The following is a 19,226-nucleotide window of genomic DNA, read 5'->3' on the forward strand; positions in this document are numbered from 1 at the left end:
CATGACAAAGGGTATCAAACATGACCAAGCCCACCCCTCCTTCAGTTGGCCTTGAATGTATCTTTCTCGCTTTTTGACCAGGTCTCTAGCAGAACTGAAGGTGCTGAACTCTTTGGAACCTGTCCGTGCCCCAGTGAGACAACATCCGAGGGAGGCAGGGGCTGTATTTTACATCTCAGGCTCATTTTCATAGCACAGAGACCACATTTAGGACCTGGCAGGCTCCAAACAGTTACTGTGGTGAGCACCAAGACTCAGCCCAACAGCCAACACAGCACCTGGGTTGTGAGGACCAGGCAGAACCTGTCGAAGTCTCACAAGCAAGGTTATATTTCCAAGTTCCACACTCTCTCCAAATGCGATTTGACGAACATAAAGGAGATATACAATCAAACAATACATGGCTTAAGCGCTGTAAGAGATCATCCAGGCAAGAAGTGTGTGAGCACCCAGGACATGTAGCAACCGTTAAAACCCACACAGCAGATGACCCTGTTTGTGTATGTTACTCATGCTCTCTGCTCCTCACTTGTTAACATGACATCCCTCCCTTCCCCTAGCAAGAGGATCTAATCATGGATCTTACTGACCTTCCTCCCAGGGTAAATACAGGACATTCCGGAAAAAGCCCAGCATGGAGAGCATGTCCCCGGACTGGTACAGAAGGGTAACCGTACCCTAGCAACACAATCATTCTCCTACAGGAAGGGCTACATAGCTACTTTCCAAGAGCCAAAGGGCAACATCTTTTCCGTATCCAGGCAGAATCCATTCGAAAGTGCGGAGCTCCTACAACTCCACTTGAAGTAAATGGGAGTTGCAGATGCTCAGCATCTCTAGAATCAGACTCTTATTCTAACTGCAACAAATGCACAAGTTTGTTCTACTGCCTTGTATCTTCCTTGCTCCAGGAACAGGAAGAGACCGGTGCTGGAGTTCCCTAGCAAAGAAACATTGCTATTGATTAACCTTGCCCTCCCCCTGTAAGTACAAACTGTGTTTGGCTTTCACCCTGCGTACCCCAGCATTTCAAGGTGGTGTATAACAGGTAGCACAGAGAGGAGAAATGTGCATGTAAAAATGTTAACACAATGAACAGTCTGTCAACTACAAGCAACACGTATTTATGGGTTATATCTAAAGGAGGCAGCATGGGCCAGTAGATGAAGACCCAGCCTGGGAGCCAGGAAACCTAGGTGATATTCCCATTTCTTCTGTTGACTGGCTCTGTGGCCAAGGGAAGTCACCAAAGCTTGGTTTCCTCATCTGTGAAGACAGGGCAATGACACTTACTCACCTTTCTACTGTGCCTCGAGATCTACAGATGTGCCATTACGAGATTTATCAAAGACAAACACACAATTTCCTTTCGCCTCTCTCCTGTGCGGCCCAGGCTTCAGAAACAGCTGACTATGTTCTGTGGATCTTCCTTTCTAGGTACAGACGTCACCACGACATGAACATGCAAAAATTTACTTTGGAACAAGCAACACTCTTGAGAAGGCATATATGTCCTTTACACTATTGGGATGCAGCCAACAAGCAGGAGCTCCCAAACTTGGGCTCACCCACGTCCTCCCTGGCCAAACTTGACCACGACATAAGCTTGACCCTCACCTTCCTGAAGCAAAGACTAGGGGGGAAGCTGGTCTCCAAGCCCACACTTCATTCCAGGCCTCCTTATTCCATTAATACAACATTCCAGAATCATCTGCACAGCCAATGGCAGGGAAGAGGAGCTGGTGTTGAGGACAGAATGCAATGCAAAGAGCTCCTTCAGGAACTGAAAGCATAACCCCAGGGCATGTCTACACCACGGGCATACAGTGGCACAGCTGCAGCTATGTCACTGTAGCGCTGTAGTGTAGATGTTTCTTACATTGATGGAAGGGGGGTTTCTGTCACTGTAAGTAACCCAGCTCATGAAGCAGCAGTAACTAGGTCAGAGGAATTCTTCTGTCAAGGTAGCTGCATTTACACTAGGGGTTAGATTGGCTTAACTATGGCACTCAGGGGTGTGAATTTTTCACAGCCCTGAGCAACATTGCTAGATTGAGCCTGGGTCCGCACGTAAAATTTAAATCAGTGTCACTCCAGATGCCTGCCAGGAACAAGAGTCCAGGATTGTCTCAAACAAGCTCTCTTCCATTGCAAGACACAGTGCCACCCACAGAGCCACTAGAGACCAATCCCAACGTCCAACTTGCTTTCTAAAATACCGTGCATAGGGAAGTCAGTGTGGGCCGCTGCAGGATCAAGGCTTTGTCTCAGGATTTAAGAGGAGTCCTGTCCCCAAATAAACCCCCACCGGCACTTAGCTGGACTTCAATCATTGAAAGAAGCATTACATTTTTAAGCATTTAACTTTCCAAGGCCTGGTCTACATGCAATTTTTGTACCAATTTACAAATATTAGTTTAAAAATAGCTCGAATTCAAAAGATTAACACCACCCCCCCTTTCCCAGGATGGACACAGTTATACCAGTATAAATGTGCTTATGCTGGTATAGCCTATTCCCAACCATTTAAGCACCTTTACACACTGGTTTAACTGCAGCCACACTAAGGATTTCACCAATTTAACTATATTGGTTTCTAACCAGATACACATAAATTGGTACAAGAATTGTGTAGACCAGCCCTAAGATACCACAGAGATCAGTGCATTATAGTACAGAGACAGAACATACTGCTGTTCTAACAGGCCTAGAGATCTATATGAAATCCTCTGTTCAATTAATAGGTTCCCTCACTGCCCTGCCAATGTTTCTCTCAGGGATCATCAGTGGAGATAGGTGGGAGTTCAACCCCCAGGCCTATTCAATGCTCAGCCTCTCTGCTGAAATTTCTAACAAGGGTGCCTACTGCAGGGGAGGTTTTGTGGACAGCCAGCCACTAGAAACTGGACTAAGACCAACACACTTATTTCAGATAACTTACTAGCCAGCCAGCAGTAAAAACTTGCAGTCACTACACTCAGTGACTTGGAGATGAAATGCTACATATCCTAGGTCTGGGCTTGTTAATCTCAAAGAAGGAACTCAACGAAGGGACCTAAAATGGAAGCAGGGGAGGAGAAATGGGAAAGGTGGCCTAAAAGTAGAGTTACTAAACAAAAAAAACAAAAACAAAAGTTAAATTCATGATTTTGACAAATGAGGGCTTGGTGTTTTGTTTTTTCTGCTGTTCTGGTTTGGTTCACAAACAGTTTTGCACAAAAAAAACAAAAATAAACACTACATCCCATTTTTCAACCAGCGCTGCTTGAAAGAGTTTTCAGTTGTTTTACAATTGCTCTTTTTTTTTCTAGTCTTACAAATATCAGGACTATCAAGTTGGTCTTCCCTGTTTCTGTGGGAAGTCTCCTTGGAGGACCAGGGTACAAACACGTCCTCTTTACAGAAGAGACAAGGGAGCTACAGATTTAACAAATAAGTCTTTTCCCCTACTTGTTTGCCAAGCACTTGAGTTTTAAAAGTTATCAAGCTATTTGTGTTTTATTAACATTCTGACTAAAATAACCTCTCTTCCAAAGGCTCGGATTTTGCTTGCCTTGGTACTTGTGATGTCATATTCCCAATAGTTCACTAGCTGTCCATAGAATTTTCCACAAAAAACAGCATAGACAACGACCTTTCACAACACCCACCCCCACACAGACACCCCCCCCACACCTTTTAGGCATTCATAAAGCAACAAAGCCAGGTCACAAATCCAGTTTTTCCTCTTTTTGCAGTTCCCTTTGAGCACACTGCAGGTTGTTCACACCCCTCCTGCAAAACGTTTATTTGTACTTGCGCCCACTCCTCCTCTCAGAGCAATACAGGTTTCAGCAGAGCAGTCCACTCACAGCCGGACCACTTTCAGCACAGGATTATAGGCCTGTACCACAGATTGGAGCCAGCTGGCACAAAGCTTCTCCTCCTCCTCCCACTCCCCTGATCTATTCAGACCCCTTGCACAGGCATCTCTAATCACCTTCCAAAGCCCTAGAGACAAAGAAGGTCCCACACCAGCCTGGGAGGCCTCACCCACAGCCCTAGCTATCCTTAGCAGATGGCACGGCCTCCCCTCATTGGGAAGACCACAGCACTCGTATATCAAGGCAGCTGTTTGCTGCACGTTTTTACCAATTCTAAAAGAAGTTGTTGGAGGGGCTTTAAGGACTCAGCAGAGGAGATGTGGAGCTAAAGGGATCTCACTTTTCTCCTACACCTAGTATGGTCGTTCCACGGCCCTTTGGGGATATTGGTTGGTAGCTCCTCCATGGGACTATGAGCACGGGCATGTACCTGGCAGGTTCACGAACTCCCCTGACACTGTCCCTTTTGTGGTGAGAGGGAGACCCTGGTGCATACCTACATAGAGTGTGTCAGGTTGCAGCCCTCTTCCAGCTCCTCCAGACCCTCTTATGAGGTTCTGGCTGCACTTTTCCCTGCACTTCCTGCTCTATGCACACCCCATCCCTGGTCCCCCAAAAATCACAGGATGTCCTCGCCATTCATCACTCCAGGAGAAGGAAGCTGGATGTGGGGGGTGCTCTGTGACTGTGGGTCTATTTCCACTCCCTTGTCAATTCATGTCTCCAGGCAGAGTTCCTCTGGGAAGAATCCAGTGAGTCCCTGGATGCCTTTGAGAAGTGGTGGGCGCTGTCAGGGGTTCTCTGCTCCGTGTCCCACTCTGGATCCCTCATTATTAAGCTTTGACCTCACTCTTTTGTCATCCCCAGAAATCACTAGTAGCCTGGGCTCCGTGGTTCTGCCCTCTTACCTGAGAGGGGCAGGCCTCCGCCCACTCGCCCCATATTAATAGTACACCTAGTGTGGAAGGTGTGGTCTCTCCTTCCAGGTAGGGGACCAGAACAACAGTCCTGCTCCCTCCTACATAAGCATACAGCATTCACCAGAAAGAGTCGGCCAATCACTGACATAAAGCCCATACACCACCATACTCTGGTGTTACTTACGGCTTTGCAACAATACACATGATCACATGGCACGTAACCCTTTGAATGCTGACATTTTCCAGACTGCCCAATGTACAAGTGCAGAGAGTTAACTGTCTCCTGGGAGCAACCTTGCCTGTTATCTGGAGGAGGTCACTGGACAGTGTACAAACAAGGGACCCATTTAGGAGTTACATGTTTAACACCATCATTCAATGCCAATGGATTTACAGTTGCGCCTTCCAGTAGAAGGAAGGTGCCTCATACAGCTTTATGGTGGTAGAAGTTGCTTGTTACCTCAGGAAGGCATAAGAACACGCATGTGGCAAGAGAAGGCATCTCCAGGGATACATACATGAAAGCATTTCCTACTGGACCTCTGACAAGGGACCACACCCTGTTTGCCTGTGTACCAACAGTCCCACTGAAGTAAGGCAAGGAGACGGAGCTCAAAGTCAGATTAATTATACCAGAGGGCAGGCACATCTACGCCATTTGCCCAGAGCACTAATATGTAGCATTTCAGGACAATAAATTGCTTCCACTCACGTTCTCCCCAGAATGAGGAAGGATCAAGGAGATGCCACAAGAAGCAGCCCCTACTGCCTCACACAGTTGTTTCTCTGCATCTCACTGACCTATTGCACTGATGCACTTGTTAATAAGATACCAAAACCTAATTTAATGGTGTGGGATGAATCTGTCATTCACTGCAGGGATCAGACAACTCACAGTGCAAGTGCATTGGCAAAGTACCTCACAATACTCAACTCAGAAGGATACAATGAAGCTCTTCTGAAAGGGCTGAACTGGTACAAGGGTGTGGCTAGAGGTTTACCTAGCAGCCGCTTCCAGCTCTGAAAAGGAGCAGGCAGTGTTCAGCTGAGTCTGGATACCTTTTCCATTTACTGAAACTGAATCCCAAGGGGTACAGCACACGTGTCCTTTTTTATGGTTTGAAAAATTAGCAGTGGACACAGACTAACCAAAAACTCCTCGTCAGCAGATAAAAAGTGTGGTCCATCGGCAGGCATCAGAGTCCAGTCAGGCTGTTCTGAATGCAGCACATACACCTTATACACAAACAGAGAGGACTCTTCCCCCAAACAGTTGGGAGGAAGCAGAGTACTGTTTATCCTATAGGGATATGGGGGAGGAGAGGAGAGGAGAGGAGAGAAGAGATCAGAATTGGGCTTATTGGTAATCAGCAGCTACCCAGAGAAAGCCCATCCCTGATCCACACTTTTAAGAGCAGGATTTCGCACTGGGGCAAACTTGACAGAGAGAAAACATTTAAACTAATTTACTTCACCTGCAGTTGTATGCGCCTTCTTCGCTTCTGTGGCTAGATTTTTGAAGCTGTTGCTTTTCAACAAACACAATGATAACACTTTTCATCCAACAAATTTCACATTTATTAGTGATGCCTCACAACAGGGAGGACTAAGTGGCCTTATTTCATAGATGGGGAAGCTGAGGTATGTGAAGCTTAAGTGATTTGCCTGAGGTCATGCAACGAGTCAGTGGCAGAGTCAGGAATAGATGTCAGTCCCCTGACTCACAGTCCCCTGCTCTAACCACTAGGCAATACCTCCCAGCCTGGTTTCTCCTTCTGTTTGACATGCAATTAAGTTATCATCCTCTTTTTATGACATCAGTCAATTCCAGAGGAATACTTGTTTCTGTCACGAATTCAGCCTCCTGACTTTACTGATACCAAGAGGAGAATGGGCCACGAGATAAAACTCCTTTCTCCCATCTCCCCCCTTGCGCCCCCCCTCCCCCGGCTTGTTTATAAGCTAAAACATCCCTGAAAACTATTCTTGCTACTTTTGTTAATTATAAAAACCACACAAAGTAGGGAAAGTTAGTTCAAGGGTTCTCACACTTCTCTGGCTCATGGACCACATCTGAGTAGAGAATAATTTCACGAACATCTCCTCTCTGATCTGTCATCTTACATTTCTCTCCCATTCACAATCACATAAACATAGGCACCAACTTTTCCAGGTGCCAGTGGGTGCTCACCCCGGCCCTGCCCCCTGCCCTGCCCCACCCCAACCCCTTCCCCAAAGTCCCCACCCCAACTCCACTCCCTCTCTGCCCCTATTAGACTCCTTCCCCGCCCCGGCCCTGCCTCTTTCCAGAGCACGCCGCGTTCCCCTCCTCCCCCCCAGCGCTTGCCGCCACAAAACAGCTGTTTCGTGGCAGGAAGCGCTGGGAGCTAGGGGGAGAAGTGGGACACATAAAGCCCTATGGCACCTACAGCAATTCCATGCATATTTTTAGTATTTATGAAACAAGGAGGAGCCAGCCTAATGGGACCAGGCGTCTCTCTGTGAATGACCAGCAAGAGACCATTGACCAGAGTGTAGGAACTACTGGACCCATTTAATATTCCCCCCAAAGTAAACATTCTTAACATGATTTATTCTGAAGCTGCTACATCACTTACATCCAAGCTGTGCAAATACAGTGCTTCCGTAGAAGTGACTTGGACTTTAGTGAGATTCAGAGACACAGTTAAGGTCCTGTTTAATACAGACCAAAACTATGCTCCAGTTGTACTGGGGGATACTGTCATTGTAGGCCAGGTGTCCCAACATGGCTGTATTTTTAGCACAGACAGGGCCTTAGGAAACAAGGTTAAATGTGATGCCAACACATCGCTCACTCACCTTACTGCTGATGTCCTCTCGCTTGCTTCTAGGCTTGCTCCTTCTCAGTTTAATGGATGGGGAGCGAAGCAGGTTTTTTATCCTGCTTGTTATCGTAGATCCTTCAACCGACATCATGGCTGGGTGAAGGGAGAGTATCACCCCACTCAAAAACAAACTTCAGTAAATCAGCCCAACTTTGTGGCCAGGACGCCCACGAGCTCAGGGCCAACTCACGCTCCTTCACATGTCTCTCACTGACTCCGTTTTCTGGGGACTCCCCACTCTGCTTCACCAGAACTCGTGGGCTTCTGGGCCAAGGTACTCGAGTATGTTTTCAGGTTTCTCCTTTGCAGATGCTAGAGCATCAGACCAGCTTTAATCTAAAAAACAAGGATTCATGGGTCAAAAAACCATCCCCAATAAATTGTACTTCTGTATTTCTAGGGAACGCAGAATGAAAACCAGACACCATATAAGTCTTTGTGGGATATGGATGGATGGGGTATCATTCATTCATGGTGGCAAAGAAGTTTTTTAAAAGTTGCAAATTACAATTTTGTATTTATTTGTAATTTACAAATCTAAAGAGACACCATTTTGATGCGTTTGACAAGAGAAATTTCAGGATTTAAGTACAGTATTAAACACAGATACTTTGATCCTGCAGTTGGATCCAGGCAAGCAGCCCCTTGGAACCCACATGGAGCCCATTACAGTCAGCAGGAGTTCATCCACATACATCCAATTGCAGAAACAGTGCCACAGACTAGTGCAGAGGCCAGGGACCATTTCATTTTCTGTGGTTTATAGGATGCAGAGCATATTGTTGGTGTTTAAATAAACAATAACAAATACAAAATATAAGTCACACTAAGGTACCAAGAGTAAATAAGAGACAGACTGCTGGTGTTTTTAAAGCTCCCATAAATTTACCTCTGCTTTTTAATATACTGTACGTTATCTAAATATAAAGTCATAAAATATTACACACACACACACACCTCTATTTATAAAGGAGGTTAGCAAGGAATCGTGACTGCTGGCAAGGATTAGAGATCTCAAACCAAACCTTCTACACCTTTGCCCAAGCCACCGAGCTGGAGGGGGTGGGGGAAGAGAATCAAGTCAGGTTTCTAACTGAAGTAGTTTGCACTAAAATATCCTCCTCGCTTTCATACAAGATGGGGGGAAGGAGGAGAAAGAATGCTAGAGTCAGCAAGATCGCGAGCCCTTTCAGAGCATTGCCCACTCATTATGCAGAAATGAGATTGTGGGGACGGGGTAATTTGGTTCGTTTTAATTAAATCAGAACGTTGCCACCCCAAAAATAAAATAAACTTTTCAAGCAGGCGGTTGCACGGGCCGATTTCTATTACCTTGGTGCAGCAGGAGCGGTGTCTGCTGGAGGGGGCGGGGGGCAGCAGGGAAGTGCGATTAAAAAGGATTTATCCAAGGCTCTGTCCATCCAGCCAACCTTCCCTGAAAGAAAAACCAGCTCCGAAGTCGGCGTCCCTGGTGTCACGGCTTTGCAGGCATCGGCACTGGTACACGGGGAGAGGAGGAGCGAGACCCAAACTGCAGCGAGAATCCGGAGTTCGTCACCACTTCGGAGAGGTTTTTAAAAATGCGGGAGGAGAAGTGCGGGGAGGGGATGGGGGAGGAAGATCTGCGGCTCGGCTGGTGAATTTCCCCGCAGCCTGTAACGGGGCTGAAACTGACCAGAGTCGCTGCCCCCAGCCCCCTGCTCCGTATCCTCCCCCCGGGATCCGATCGCCTTCCCCGGCTGGCTCCAGCGTATCGCCTGCGCGCTCAGCTGTTTCCGCTCTCGGAGTTCCAGGCTGGCTCCCGCTCGCATCCCCCGCGGCAGCCCCAGCCTGTGCGGAATCGGATCGCCTCTGCCTGCAGCAGCCTCTCAGCGCTCACACACAGCCCCAGCCAGGCGGCTTCGCCGGGCTACGGTGGCTCAGGCAGATCAAAACGCGGAACTGACAAATCCCCCCCAAAAAAAAAAAAAGGTTGGGGGAAGCTTGAAATTGCAGAGAGGGAGGGCTGGGAAACCCCGCAAAAGCGAAGGTTGGCGCAGAGGTTGGCGGGCTGCAGAGCTGGGGGCGGGAGCAGCGGGCTGGGATTGGCAGAGGAGGAATTAGAGAGCGATTGTTAGATCTCCAAGGGAGAAGCAATCTGTACTTCACCCTGGGGGTGCCTGATGACGCCTTTGCAGGCCATGAGCCCGGTCTGTTCTGTTCTCTATAGGGTCTTATACCACGCGCACCTTCCAGTAGGGCACTGTGCATTGCATCTGTCAGGGGGGGGTTGTTCACCTCCAGTTTCCCAGACTCTGGCCTCTGCCTCAGCAACCAGCCTCCTCGCTGCCTCCCATTCAACTGGGCACGATTGAACCTGCCAGGGAGCTTGGGATGTTATCTGAGAGAAGGGGATTCCACCCCTGTGGGTATCATGCTGCCCCAGCCACAGCCAAGAGGCTCAATATTAGACCAGTCAGTGCTTCATTTGTAATGAAAGAGGTGCTGGGGGTCAAGCTATTTTTGTACTTTCATAACTGAGGTGCCAAGCCTAGAGGTGCCGGGGCTCAGCCCCAGCAAGCCCTGGCACAAAATAAGCGCTGGAGCCAGATGGTAGTTGGAAAGGAGAGGAGAGGAAAGTGATCAGCAACAGTCAGCATGGATTCACCAAGGGCAAGTCATGCCTAACTAATCTAATTGCCTTCTATGACGAGATAACGGGCTCTGTGGATGAGGGGAAAGCAGTGGACGTGTTGTTCCTTGACTTTAGCAAAGCTTTTGACACGGTCTCCCGCAGTATTCTTGCCAGCAAGTTAAAGAAGTATGGGCTGGATGAATGGACTATAAAGTGGATAGAAAGTTGGCTAGATTGTCGGGCTCAACGGGTAGTGATCAGTGGCTCCATGTCTAGTTGGCAGCCGGTATCAAGTGGACTGCCCCAAGGGTCGGTCCTGGGGCCGGTTTTGTTCAATATCTTCATAAATGATCTGGAGGATGGTGTGGATTCCACCCTCAGCAAGTTTGCAGATGGCACTAAACTGGGAGAAGAGGTAGATACGCTGGAGGGTAGGGATAGGATACAGAGGGCCCTAGACAAATTAGAGGATTGGGCCAAAAGAAATCTGATGAGGTTCAACAAGGACAAGTGCAGAGTCCTGCACTTAGGACGGAAGAATCCCATGCACCGCTACAGACTAGGGACCGAATGGCTCGGCAGCAGTTCTGCAGAAAAGGACCTAGGGGTTACAGTGGACGAGAAGCTGGATATGAGTCAACAGTGTGCCCTTGTTGCCAAGAAGGCCAATGGCATTTTGGGATGTATACGTAGGGGCATTGCCAGCAGATTGAGGGACGTGATCGTTCCCCTCTATTCGACATTGGTGAGGCCTCATCTGGAGTACTGTGTCCAGTTTTGGGCCCCACACTACAAGAAGGATGTGGAAAAATTGGAGAGAGTCCAGCGGAGGGCAACAAAAATGATTAGGGGACTGGAACACATGACTTATGAGGAGAGGCTGAGGGAACTGGGATTGTTTAGTCTGCGGAAGAGAAGAATGAGGGGGGATTTGATAGCTGCTTTCAACTACCTGAAAGGGGGTTCCAAAGAGGATGGATCTAGACTGTTCTCAGTGGGCGCTGATGACAGAACAAGGAGTAATGGTCTCAAGTTGCAGTGGGGGAGGTTTAGGTTGGATATTAGGAAAAACTTTTTCACTAGGAGGGTGGTGAAACACTGGAATGCGTTACCTAGGGAGGTGGTGGAATCTCCTTCCTTAGATATTTTTAAGGTCAGGCTTGACAAAGCCCTGGCTGGGATGATTTAGTTGGGGATTGGTCCGGCTTTGAGCAGGGGGTTGGACTAGATGACATCCTGAAGTCCCTTCCAACCCTGATATTCTATGATTCTTTGATTGTATGGTGCCTGTACAGCCTGGACTGCAGGCAGAAGGGGCGGAGCCGGGGGCTAGCCTCCCCAAAGGGGGCCTCCACCCACCACCCATGCTCTGCAGGTACACAAGGGAGCACAGCCAAAGTTCCAGTCCCTGCATTCTCCTAAACACAGGGACTGCTCCCTGCTGGTGCCACTAGGGGCCCTAATCCCCTCAAAGTGGGTGGGGAGGCAGGAGAGCCATAGTCCCTTCCACCAGCACTGGCCAGGAAGAATGGCAATGAAAGCGGGTGTATCTAGGGCAGTGATACTCGGACTGAGGCTCAGGAGCTGCACGTGGCTCTTTAATGTGTCTGCTGCAGCTCTTTGCAGCATGTGATACCTAGGGTGTAGCAGTGGATTCACTCCTTCTGTGTGCCTGGAAGCTGAGAAGAGCTTGTGAAACTCCACTCTGCTCCCAATTCAGGGTTGTAGCTAAAAGCCACAACAGAGGCCTAAGGGAGGGGATAGGAACCTACATTACCTGTGATGAAAGCAGGGGTAAAAGTGGTGAAACTCTACTAATGCCCTGCTTACCATGGCTCTCCCCCTCCCTCTGCCGTACCCCCATCCTATCTCTTGGGAGCTGCTCCTCCACACCCTTCTCCCTCCCCATCTCCTTTGATGCCTGCCCTCCTTTTCTCTTGCTTGATGACTGCTTTGTTCCATCTTTGGTGGCTCCTGTCCAACCCTGGGTGTTAATGGGAATTATAGCTCGTCACTGAAAAAAAAAATAGTGAAAATTTGGTGAAGTCACTGGGATTATTCACACTTGTAAAGTTATGTATGTACAAAAGTGTTTGCAGGATCGGGGTCTTAAAGCTGGACTGGTCAAAACTCTGTCCCTACTTTAGGTAAAAGTCCTGCATTGACCCCAGTGAAATAACCTAATATATTTTTCAATCTCTAATTTCTATGATATCCAACCACATTGGATAAGCAAATTAGCTGGAAGTTTCGGCTATAATGACCATATTTGTCTTCTGTTTTTAACACATCAAACCTGTCCTCCGCTCTCTACACTGGCTTCCTGTAGAATATTGAATTGAGTTCAAGGTCTCAGTCCTTAACTTCAAACCATTCCATGGCCTGGGCTTATGACAGCTAAAAGATCCCCTAAAGCTCTGGGATGAAGACTGTGGTCAACAACACACCTTTCTGACACAATGGAATGCTCAACCCCAAGGGTAAAGCTCTACTGTGCAGGAGACAGAACTTTCTTGGGGGCCATCACCATCACAAACTATCTCATCTTCCACTCCAGGGCACGTTTCCTTGATCTGTCTTTTCTAATATAAACACAGCAACTGGTATATTTTAAACCAAAAAAAAAAAACGCCTAAAACCTACCAAAACAGCACACTCCACTGCACATTCCTCTCCCCCCTAGGAAGTAGATGAGAGAACAAACAGTGGGTGACAAATGTGTAGCCATGTTGCTTAATATCCTACTGGAAGTTGCTCAGATATAAGCAACTGATGAGTGATGGTATAAGAACTTGATGAGCGTGGTATAAACTTGAAGAGAACAAAACCACAAAATAAAAGAGTTAAAATGTCAACATTTTTAACCATCATTAGGTTTCAGTGTGAATAGCCCATGAACTTTATATATCATAGAGCTGCAGCTTCAGTCTCTACAGACTAAGAAACACACTCCTATATCATTCAGAATGTTTTCCACACAAGCAGAAGAGCTAGACTCTATTTATTTAATGAAAGATTCATTTATATGCTGTGTATGCCTAAGGACAGCCCTGGCCGCACTGCAGTAGCATATCTAAATCTAAATATTTTAGGGTTTGGATGAAATATTTTGGTTTTGGGTTGGTCAGTTTGACAAAAAATATCTACATTTTCCACCGAAAGCAGCCACTTTGTGTGTGTGGGGGGGGGGGGGATTGTAAAACAAAAACAATTTTCCCCAGAAAAACACATTCAGTTGGAAGTTTTCAACCAGCCCTACTTCCATCTCCTTTGTTGGCACACTTGTATAACAGCCTGACCTACTGGTACAGGTCTGTGCGCACTGGGGATTGTGAACCACTGCCAGGTGAGCACTGTATCTGAGCTCTGCCTTTGAAATCGGGGGGGAGACGTCTACAGATCTACTGTTTTCATTCCCTCCCCCCAAAACTGTGATAGATTGTCATTATTTTGTAAGATGAAACAAGACTACCATGGCATGAAACTTTGTAATTGCAATAGGGCAGAATTTTTTTAATCATATAAAGTACAGTACCACAGTGGGAGGTAGGGAACATATCTTTCAACTTTCAAAGGCCCAAACATGGCCCACAACATGTGACAAAAATCCAGAATGAGGAACACACACTAGGACTTGTGCAGGAAACTTAAAATGCTGTGGAACTCCTCACCTTAGTGTAAATAACTGTGGTATGTCTGAGTAACAGTGCCTGACTGCACAGGATAGGAAAAAATTAATAATAGAGATCAGAGCTGCTGCAAACAATTAAAGCCCCAGTCCTGCAAAGATTTATGCATCTGCTTAACTTTATCCCCTGTGAATAGTTCTATTGCAGTGAATGGGACTACTTACAGTGGCCCAGACCCTCAAAGGAATTTAGTAACCTAACTCCCACTGATTTAAATGGGAGTATAAAATTAAAGATCTGCATGACTCTTTGCGGGATTGGAGCCTGCTATTGCATATACAACTATAATGTTTTTCTAGGACCTCAATTCCACGAGTCTTTATTTCTGATGTAAATAATCTCCAATAATAAAAGAGGGGGTTGCCCAATTTGTGTGGAACATATGCAAGTTTGGGACTAGAATGACTGATGCCTTCAAAATGGGCGTCAGCTGAGATATTTGTTTGGGAGAATTTGTTCAAATGCAATTAAGCCTATTTGCTTCTTTTATTTGAACGCTGAGCACATGCAAAATGCAATTTGTGATTGGCCCCCCTGGCATGTGTTTGTAAAATGATTTTTTTTTTAAAGGTGAATTGCCTCTCCAAACAGCAGTGGAGTTTTAAGTCCATTGAAAAGAGACTGGTTGAGTGGGGGGTGCTGGAATTTCTGATATGCACTTTGCAAATATTTTGAAACAAAACGCAGAACTTTCCCAAATGTAAAAAAACAGCCAATGTGAAATTTCACTCGGTTTCACCAATCCATCATCAGTACAAGAATTTTTCTGAAATTTTGAAATTAAATTTTTTAAGGGATTTACCACCCCCACCCCTCCTCGGGGGTTTTGGTAATATAATGGCAGATCAAACAGCTGGGATACCAGCCTTACTCCTGGATCTTACTTACTGCAGCAGGGAAACAAGCAGAATCACCAACCTTTTGTTGGTCTTTTAGGAACTGAAGTGAAAGGTGTATTTCACAACTAGTGTATCCTACAAAGGGCTGGATTTCCTGGCTCTGACATAAAAACTGTGAAATGAGAGTATGAAAGTTTAAGACCAATGTAGAACTGTTGCACCCGTTTTAACAAATAGAAGTAAAGTCAAGGATCTGAGCATTACTTCTGATGTCAGAATCCTGCCATCCAATAAACTGTGCATAACTGTCTTGATATTAAGTGAAATGGGCCTATACTTTTGGAACACCCAGGATCAACTGGCAAACCCACCACTCAATCAGATTGCTCCTTCTGATGCCTTTCTGCCATGGTGCTTACAGGAAACTGCCTAATGACAGTGATCAGGCAGATGGCCTGCTGGAGACTGATTAATTATCTCATACAATAGCCTGTAAATTATAAACATGTGTAGCTTGCGAAACCACATGAGCCTATGATTTTTACCCTCCTCTTCTTCTAACACCTCCCATCGTATGCTATGCCCATGTGCTACATCTTGTCTTTATTTGGACTGTGCACTCTCCAGGACAGGGCCAGGTTCTTTTACAATATTTTTGTCCAGAGCACAATGGGTCACCAATCTTGATTGAGGTCACTGGGTGCTAGAGTAATACAAATGATAGTAACTATTAGAGGCAGTGGAATTTTGATTTATTTAGGGGGCCAAGATTTTCAAGTAGACCATACAAGCTTACACTGCCCTCACCTACAGGAAAGCATGCCATTGTTTTGCCTTCAAAGCCTACTGCTGAGCCCCTTGCTCAGCCCTGACACGCTCCCTAATTCCCTTCCCAGCAGGGACAGAGGGTGCTTGGTGCACCCGGAGCACTGCTAGCTGCATGATTTGACGGCACTCCGGCAATATTTGGGGGTTTGCTCCTGACGTCGGTGGATTACCTGAAAATCTCAACGTTCAGTTCAGAAAAGGGCCTTTTTAGCCCCCAGGGTTCTGTGTGTGTGTGACCGCTGCATGCTCGCAGACTAGAACACTGCAATTGCCTCCACCACCTGTCTGCTAGCAGAGTCCCCCGGGCCTGGGAGAATGCTGTATTGGTTATCGCTGGCTGATTTATGACACTTTGCATCTGAGCATGAAAAATGAAAAATGTGCTTAGACTGAGGGCCCATCTACACTGTCATCTTCAACGACAAGAGATCGGGACACACATATAACACAACTGGCCTTATCTATCTAGACACTAATGTGATGAGAGAATTATAAATACAGAGACAGGTAGAACTCAGTCAGGGCGTGCTCAAGGGCACATCAGTCCTTCGCCATAGCACATTTGACTGTTTAGACAGGCCCTAACTCTCTACACCTGGCCAAACACCCAGAGTTTTCTTTAACCCTTATCCTAACACAATCTGGTCCTATCCACACACACTCATTTTATAACCTGGCTGGGCCCCAGTGGAGTAACAACTGTGCTTAAGTTCATTGGTTTTCATAGTGTGGTTATTTGGGACCTTAGACGTTGGACGCTGACCAAAATAGCGATGCTTAAGGTGAGGTGGTCACTGACTCCTTGACAAGGAGGCCAGGGCTGGAAAACACACAGAAAGGCTAGGTCTGGGGTGGGAAGGTCTCCGGCTCGACTGGGGGAGTCCCAGGCTGAAAACTGCCTCTGGGGAATGTTTAATTGAACTCATGGAGATGGCAGCTGAGTAAGGGAGAAGGAAAGCTTCCTGAATACCAGCACCAAGCTGGAGGTCTGTAGCTGAGCTATCCTTTATCAGGCACTTCGGGGAAAGGAAAGGAAATTGCCCAGTGTGGTACAAGAGCCAGAGGCTGTTCCCTGAGTGAGAGGTGTTGGGGACAACTTCTCGTAGGTGCACATAAGGACCACTTACCGGTGCTATTTAAAAACATTTATTTTCCCTCCTTTTTCCTGGGTTGCACCAACTGCAAACCAACTCATTGTCCCATTTGTCCGCAGTGGTGCATCCCAGGAAAAACAGGAAAGCAATGCAATTTTTGCCCCAGTGAAGATATCCCATGTGGAAAGTGGGGTTCTGCTTTCTTCCAGGGGCTGTTACCAGGTGCAAACTGTGCTCCAAGGTGAAACTCCCCTGTGCAGAAAGCCAGCCCACGGCCTCAGCCTCACGTGTCCTTTGGGGGGCGGGCAGCTGAACGGTAGGTGTGGCGATGGTAGGAACGCCCAGTGCGACGTGTTTCACCCACTTCTGTGCATGCTGCACAGTAAAGCTCCTCACGCTGGCAGAGGTAGCTTCAAAACACACAGGCTGTCCTGAGCACATGGTAGCTGAAGGGAAGGGGATGTGCAGATCTCTGACTGATGCTGAGGTATGTAAAGTGGACTGGTTGTGTGACACATAATGCCTGTAAATCACCCAGCACGCAGGAACCTGGGTATGGTGCTATTTCCGTCCATCATGCAGTGTGAGGGAATCACACAAATGGCCCAGCCCTTTGACCAGCTTCTGTGCCTTCTTGACCTTCCACCACATTCTTGCTAGCCACTGAGCCATGCGCCTTTGCTCTCGGTGTTGGTTGTGGTCAGAACAGGACTCCCACTCTGTCCCATGTCAGAACAGAGCGCAGCCAGCTGCGCTCAGGTGAGTACACTAGACATAGGGTTTGAACCCTATTGCTGCTGTTCTGCCAATTCTCCATACTGCCAGCAGGTGCATTGCACCCATCTATACAATTAAGTATCCTGGCAAATGCATATTTTCTTGCAGTGAATGGGGCAGCTGGGCCTGCAGTAGTGGAAGCTGGAACTTTTAAGACATTGCCATGTCAATTTCCCCTTGCCAGATCTGGGCACGCTGGGCTCCAAGGGACTCCTGCTTTAGACAGAGATTCTGCAGCGTTTGCTGCCTGCTTTAATGAGGACAATGGCCCACAGGACACATGCTTTCTTGTGTGTGCTCATTTCCCCCATCCCTTGTTTGCCAGCCCATGCTGGGAGGATGTTGGCCATAGTGTACATTGTTTTCCTATGAGCGCAGTCTAGTCATGCATGTTTCTGGTGCCTACTTAGCCCATAGTTTTGTAATTGACCTTAATAAACATGTTTACTCCATTTCCCTTCATCGTGTGCTTTCCAGGTCTAGGGAACAGTAATTAAGGAGAACAATGGCACATGCGTAACTGCTATAAACCCAAACTACACAATGAGCTGGCTGCTGGAGTTCTGGATTTTCTTCCTCTTTAGTTGTTTAGCACCAGCAGTGTGCTCTGCACTGTTACACAGCACAGAGTGAGACTCCATCCCTGCCCTGTGAGACTGACAATCTAGGAGCTCATTACTCAGGCCATAAAGTTATGCGGCTTCCGGCCACCCAAATGCTTTTAGTTGCTATGAGCTAGTGCCAGAAAAATAAAAGGACTGTCTATCACTTCACTTACCTAAATTGCCATCGGCAGCCCTGCCTCCATTTGGAACATGCCTTTAATGAGTATTGCACAAACCCGACTGCTGGCAAGCAAAAACAAGGCACAGCTCATGACAGTGATGTCACCAGAGGTTTACATTGCACTAGTTGAAGCACATTTGTTCAGATCAGTTTTCACAATATATTAACTGGGATTGCAATAGCCACAGGAGCTAAAGTTAGCTGGGTGCTGATTTGCTACATTACTGCAAATGCCATCATAATCTCACTCTCCAGCAATAAGAATCGAACACAAACATCTGAAAATCAAATGGTTGAAAGCATGCAAGTTATATTTGTGATGTTTCCTATATCACACTATAGCAGGGCTTACCTGAGCTGGCTTTGGACCCCACCACTGCCTCAGTTTCCCCTTCTTCCCCCCCGTAATCAAACTCCACGTGGTGTTTTCAGAACCTGGTTTAGTGAAATCAAGTTCTAAATATAAGAGGTCTTCCACCCAGCCTCCTCATGGGTTACAAACCCTGGCATGGGGCTCTTACAGGGTCCCATTTGAGGCTTTCATCCTGTACACCTGCTCTTCCCCATCCACCCTGCGTAGCTGCTGCCAGCTCCCCACAGGCTTGCACTCCCCCTAACTCATGCAACCTGCCTGAGCCTGCAGGCACTTTATAATCCGTAGCCCCGTAAGACGTCTGAGTCTCACTCCCAGGACTTCAGTGGTAGCTAAAGGAGGCAGAGGTGAGGCTAAGCCACTGTCTTTAAAGGGCCGGACTTGGAACAGGTGCACTGAGACATGTGTGTGCTCCAGAAGCAGAGCCCTGTCACAAGCCCCCATTGCATTTGTCCCTACTGGGGACAAGCCATACAGAACAAATGGGTTCCCGTAACGTTCAGGGGCTGGACAGCACTGGAACTGTTTGTTTCCCTGCACACTAATCGGCAGTGTCAGTGTGACTGGGGTCCCAGT

General features: G+C 47.2%; 1 protein-coding gene across 1 annotated transcript in view; it reads right to left on the bottom strand.

Annotated features, from left to right (window-relative positions):
• Positions 1 to 9,566, bottom strand: part of MAPKBP1 (mitogen-activated protein kinase binding protein 1) — a 122,428-nt gene extending 112,862 nt beyond the window's left edge. Inside the window, exons 1-2 of the mRNA XM_074955662.1 lie at positions 8,983 to 9,566; positions 7,625 to 7,986 (exon numbers count right to left, since the gene is read on the bottom strand). Of these exons, the coding sequence (XP_074811763.1) occupies positions 7,625 to 7,741 (117 nt within the window). The 5' untranslated portion in view covers positions 7,742 to 7,986; positions 8,983 to 9,566. The remainder of the gene's footprint in view (positions 1 to 7,624; positions 7,987 to 8,982) is intronic.
• Between the last annotated feature and the right edge of the window lie 9,660 nt (positions 9,567 to 19,226).

The sequence above is a fragment of the Natator depressus genome, chromosome 6 (assembly GCF_965152275.1).
Source record: "Natator depressus isolate rNatDep1 chromosome 6, rNatDep2.hap1, whole genome shotgun sequence".
Taxonomy (NCBI): domain Eukaryota; kingdom Metazoa; phylum Chordata; order Testudines; family Cheloniidae; genus Natator; species Natator depressus.